The 5,335-nt window shown below is 35.7% G+C and overlaps 1 protein-coding gene across 1 annotated transcript; it reads left to right on the top strand.

Moving 5' to 3' along the window:
• The first annotated feature begins 11 nt into the window (after nt 1-11).
• On the top strand, nt 12-4,917 carry LOC127159909 (ribonuclease inhibitor-like). The gene is made up of 7 exons (XM_051102607.1): nt 12-157; nt 301-474; nt 686-856; nt 1,016-1,189; nt 3,934-4,104; nt 4,425-4,598; nt 4,743-4,917. The coding sequence occupies exons 3-7, from the start codon at nt 801-803 to the stop codon at nt 4,915-4,917; spliced, it is 750 nt and encodes a 249-aa protein (XP_050958564.1). The 5' UTR covers nt 12-157; nt 301-474; nt 686-800.
• The last annotated feature ends 418 nt before the right edge of the window (nt 4,918-5,335 follow it).

The following is a 5,335-nucleotide window of genomic DNA, read 5'->3' as shown; positions in this document are numbered from 1 at the left end:
GTAATCTAAAGGAGGACAGCTGTTCAGCTCTCATTTCAGTTCTCAGTTCAGACTCCAGCAGTCTGAGGGATCTTGACCTGAGCAATAATAATATACATGATTCAGGAGTGAAGCTGCTGGGTGGACTGAAAAAGAACTGTAAACTAGAGAAACTCAGGTGAGTTGATGATTGGCATACTAAAAGTACTTTTTTGGTTTGCTTCCATCTCACAGAATGTTTCCTTTCATGGATTTAGATTGTTTAGAAAATTTCTAAAATAATCAGTTAATCTGAATGTTACATTTTCATTCGTATTCTAGACTTTCAAACTGCAGTATCACTGAAGAAGGTTATAAAGCTCTTGCTTCAGCTCTGAGATCAAACCCTTTACACCTGATAGAGCTGGATCTCACAGGAAATGATCCTGGACAATCAGGAGTGAAGCAGCTCAATGATTTACTACAGGATGCAAACTGTAAACTGAATACACTGAGGTGAGATATGATGAAATTATACAAAAAAATGACATTAAGGATGTTTTTTTTTTTTTTTATAGAGGAGAGAATACAGTAATCTGTTGTATTGTTAATGGTGATTTGATTTAAAGTTTTAATATAGGTTTTAAGCAGTAATTTCTAGATTTGTTCATTATAACAAGTTTAGGAGAGAACTGAATTTAATCATCTTTCATCTTCTCTTCTGCAGGTTTTTAGGGCCTGCTGCAGATGAAGCCTGTCAGGTTGTGTCTGGAATTGTGGGTAAAAACCCATTACTCCTGAGAAATCTGAATCTAGAACAACAGAACCTAGGAGACAAACAAATGGATCAGATCGCTGCTCTACTGCGGGATAAACACTGTAAACTCAACACATTGATGTGAGTATTGTACATAGTTTAATATTTCTGTATGTAAAATGGCTTTCAAATACAACATTATTTTGATGTTATATTTTCACTTGTTTTGTCGTTGTTTATTAAAGAAGGTTTTGAGATAAACTGAATACTGTTTCCTGTCTTTGTTTTCTGTGTCTGCAGGCTGAATAATAACAGCATTACAGCAGAAGGTTGTGCTGCTCTGACTTCAGCATTTAATTCAAATCCTTCAAACTTGATAGAACTGGATCTGAGTGGAAATAAACTACAGAACACAGGAATTGAGAAAATCTGTCCTCTGTTGGAAAATGCACAATGCAGATTAGAAAAACTGAAGTGTGTATTTTCATTTATGTACATGTCTGTTTGTGAATATACATTACACAAGTTGTAATTACGAGTTCATGAGGGCTTTGCTGTTGATAGTTTTGCCATAGAAAAACATAATTCAGATAGAGTAGAATGTCACATGTTCTCATCTCAGAATTATGATGTGGCTTGAACTAACAAGACACAGGTGCAAACAATCAGTAAGTAATGAGAAGGAACACACAAAACAGGGACAGAGGAAAATTACCAGCTATTAAGCCGGGCTCACACTACAGGATACTCCCGATCTGCTCTCACACAAATCGGGGCCGCCCCCGATCATATCAACATGTTTGATATTCAGGATTTTAAATCGGGATGATCACGGCTATGATTACGTCAGTACTTTTACAACAGCCAATGCGCGACCGCAAAACAGCTGCTGTACGGTCCATTGGATAGTGGAGATGGAGGAAACTGCTTATGTTTTTGTAGTAACACTGGGAGGGGGGAGCCAATCATGATTTGTCATAAAAAATGAAAGAATTCACATTTTCTCATTTTGTTTGTATTATGTTATTATTTTACTGGATAGAATAAGTATGTTTTAGACTAAATTAATTTCAATTTAAGTCCCATATCCTTCTGAGTCACGACTCATCAACTTGTGACAGAGAGGACTTTCGTTATTTTGCCGGCTTTAGCAAAGTTGCTGTTCGGCTACATCAGAAACAAGTTTCTCAGTTATGATGAGAATACTGCCCTGCAAAGGCAAAAGACCTTAACTTCGATTTTGGTCAAAAATGAGTTATTGATATTTTTGGGACATTCAAGACATCCTTTATCATGTGTATAACTATCTTGAGTCAATTTAGTTGTTTTTCTGAGAAAATAATGAATTGTCTTAACAGTAACTTCAAAAACCCCTGGAGAAACCAAGGCAGAGCACCTTATATCACCAGTTACCCCTCTTTGACTTTGTTTGGAACGCTCAAATTGAGTTAGGGCGTTCTGCCTTTGTTTAGCCACGCGTCAGTATAAAGTTACAATGCTGACTGGAAGTTACATGGTGTTTTGCCTTTACGAACAATATAAATATTAAAACTATTATGCTATGTCTAGTGTTCTCTTACGTTACTGAGCATAGCAAACTGTGGTACGAGTACCATTAGTGGTATTCAGGCTCCCTCTAGCGTTACACAGAGGAAGTTACCGCATTTTGCGTTGGTGTGACTTCTCACTTTTTGCAGAGACATGCAAAGACAGAGTACGCTAACTTCGAAATAGGGGTAAAAATCAAGTTTGAGCTCACAATTTTTTAATGTAGATAATTTTCATTGCTAAAACATCTAATTGCCAAATTTCCAGTGTCCTACCTATAATTAATTTGGCTGGACAAATAAAAAACTTTAAAGTCATTTTTCTCATTTTCACACTCTAGCGAGTTAAGGTCTTTTGCCTTTGTAGGGCAGAATAGTATACTGGCTCCAATTTTCAATGGCACGGGACAGATTCTCAAAACTTTCTTTACTGCACACAGAGAACGATTTGACTGAAAATGTATCAGAAGAGATAGTGAAAGAAAGATTTTGGTTAAAAAAAAAAAAAAAGGCGGCTTTTTTGCTAGGGATGTGACGGTGACAGTTGCATGTTACTTTGGATTTCAGTGGCGATTTGGTGTCAAGCAATTGTTCGTTTTTAGCTTGTTTAAGTTTCCCCTCTTTTCCTCACTGTCCTAAGCTTTAAAATATGCCTAGCTCATAAATGCACTGTGCACATTTTACTTTCACTTTTAAATTAGCAGCAAATCGGCATCAGTTGCTTAAATGCAATTCAAGCAACAAGTTAATACAACATTACACTAACTTAGCCTATAAACAATAATAGAACTTTTATTAACAAAATGAATAAAAATAGCTTACACCATGCTATATGTCTAGGCTCATATAAAATAACAAATAACGTAGGCTACATAAAGTTTAAACACTGTGGAACCAAATGAGAAACACATAACGTGTATTAGCAAAACGAATAAGAAAGAAATTGCACAAAGTTTAAATAAAGTAAAAATCAGAAAACACTGTAGAACCAAATAAATATGAAACAAATGTTCTAAAAAACTTCCAAAATCAGCACAGATAAACGGCAAAAGTCAACAGGTTTTTCAAAATGAAAAACATTGCCAAACAGGAGCTTTTGCGTTTCGTTTCTAAACTAAATCTTCCACCATCGCCTTGTCTGTTTCACCTGACCACACTCTTTTTACTCTTTGTACAGCAGTCATTGTTAATTGTAAATGTATTCTAATGTGAAATATATGTTACATAAATATAAGAAATGTGGAACATATGGGCTAAAAAACAGTCCTGCTGGCTCGTCTGCCAGTGGGTGCCCCCCACGCATAAAAGTGAAACTCCGCCTATGCATAAAGCTGCTATAGCACGCTAACTAACATTTTTAAACATTAGTTGCTGAAATGATGATCTGTTGCATAAGATCACGTGAGACGCTCCCTCCGTCATGATAATCGTAATAATATCTTGTAGCGTGTGATGCGCCACAATTTTCAAATCTTGTAGTGTGTGCATTTTTAAGATTTCAGGGAAGATAATCTGCAAAGATTCTCCTTATGTGTGTGCTGCAACCAGATTTCACAGTCGGTTAGGATTTTAAAAATCCTGTAGTGTGAGCCCGGATTTATATAGCTATTATATAAATTTAATTGAAGCAGATGATGTCATTTAATCAATCTTTTTTATATATCTATATAGACTTGCAGATTGTAGTATTACAGAAGAAGGATATAAAACTTTGACTTTATCTCTAAAGTCAAACTCACACCTGACAGAGCTGGATCTTAGAGGAAATTATCCTGGACAGTCAGGAGTGGAGGGGCTCATTGATTTACAGCAGGGTGAATGCTGTAAATTAAAGACCATCAGGTGATAATTTTCTTCAAATATTTCAAAGAAATGGAGTCACAGCTATGCAACTATGTGGAGAAGATAAATGGATACTTATATTTTAAATTTAAAATGAGAAAGTAGAATTTACTGAAATTCTGTTTCATCACACAGCTGAATTTCATGAGTCTGGAAATCACGTTTTCTTTTGTATAATTATATTTTCTCAGCAGAAGTGGAGGCAGTCATAATAACAATGACATTAATATTACATTGGGCCCATAAGAAGGATGAAAGCTGCAAATGACATGAAATTATAGCATGATTATCTAATCTAAGTTCTCTTCTACCTCCTTTAGGTTTTTGAAAAGCCCTACTGCACAGGAGGCGTGTGGGTACCTCACTGAAGTACTAGGTACAAATCCATTAGTTCTGACAGAACTGGATCTGAGTGAAGATAAATTAGGAGATCTGGGTGGGGAGAAACTCTCTGCTCTTTTGATGGACTCTCATAGCAAAGTGGAAAAAATGAAGTGAGTGAACATGCTTAATACATTATAACGTCTCTGTTTGTTCATTATAAAGAACTTCCAATTGTACGTGGAGTAGATATGAAGTGTGTTGAATATGTGTGTTAAATATGCGCTGAATAAATTTTAATGCTGTTTTGTGTTTAGGCTGAATAATTGTAAGCTGACAGAGAAAAACTGTTTAGCTCTAGCTACTGTTCTCTCCTCCAAAACCATCCTGAAAGAGATGGACCTGAACAACAGTCGTCTGCTGGACTCAGGAATCAAAGAGATCTGTAAGGGACTGAAGAATCCTGTGTGTGAGCTGAAGATACTCAAGTGAGTACATTTCACCATCAGATACACTAATAATTACATTATCTGCATGTTGTTGGATATGTAAACATAAGCACGAAAATTTTTTGCTGAACTTTTTGTTTACAAAAGATTGAATGTCACCAGCATTTTGGTCAATTCTACTGCTTCTGTCATCTTGCCAATTTTGGTGATCAAAGGTGCTCTGCTGATAGCTGCTCCAAAGACTAATAGATGTTGTTAACTGGTGTTTTCTAAAAAATTAAAAAAAAAAAAAAAAAACAATTTCAGTCAGAAAATTTGAAGATTTAGTCCAAATGGACTTGATTTCAAAACAGCATTCCATTAATTAAACCAATAATAATACGAAAATGTAACGGAGACGCTGAGGCGGCGTTAGAATCCATATGCGGAACTTTATTAATAACAGCAGCAAACATAAACGT

Source organism: Labeo rohita, unplaced genomic scaffold (assembly GCF_022985175.1).
Source record: "Labeo rohita strain BAU-BD-2019 unplaced genomic scaffold, IGBB_LRoh.1.0 scaffold_2623, whole genome shotgun sequence".
Lineage (NCBI taxonomy): Eukaryota > Metazoa > Chordata > Actinopteri > Cypriniformes > Cyprinidae > Labeo > Labeo rohita.
The sequence above is the reverse complement of the archived record's forward strand: the minus strand, read 5'-3'. Positions and strand labels throughout refer to the sequence as shown.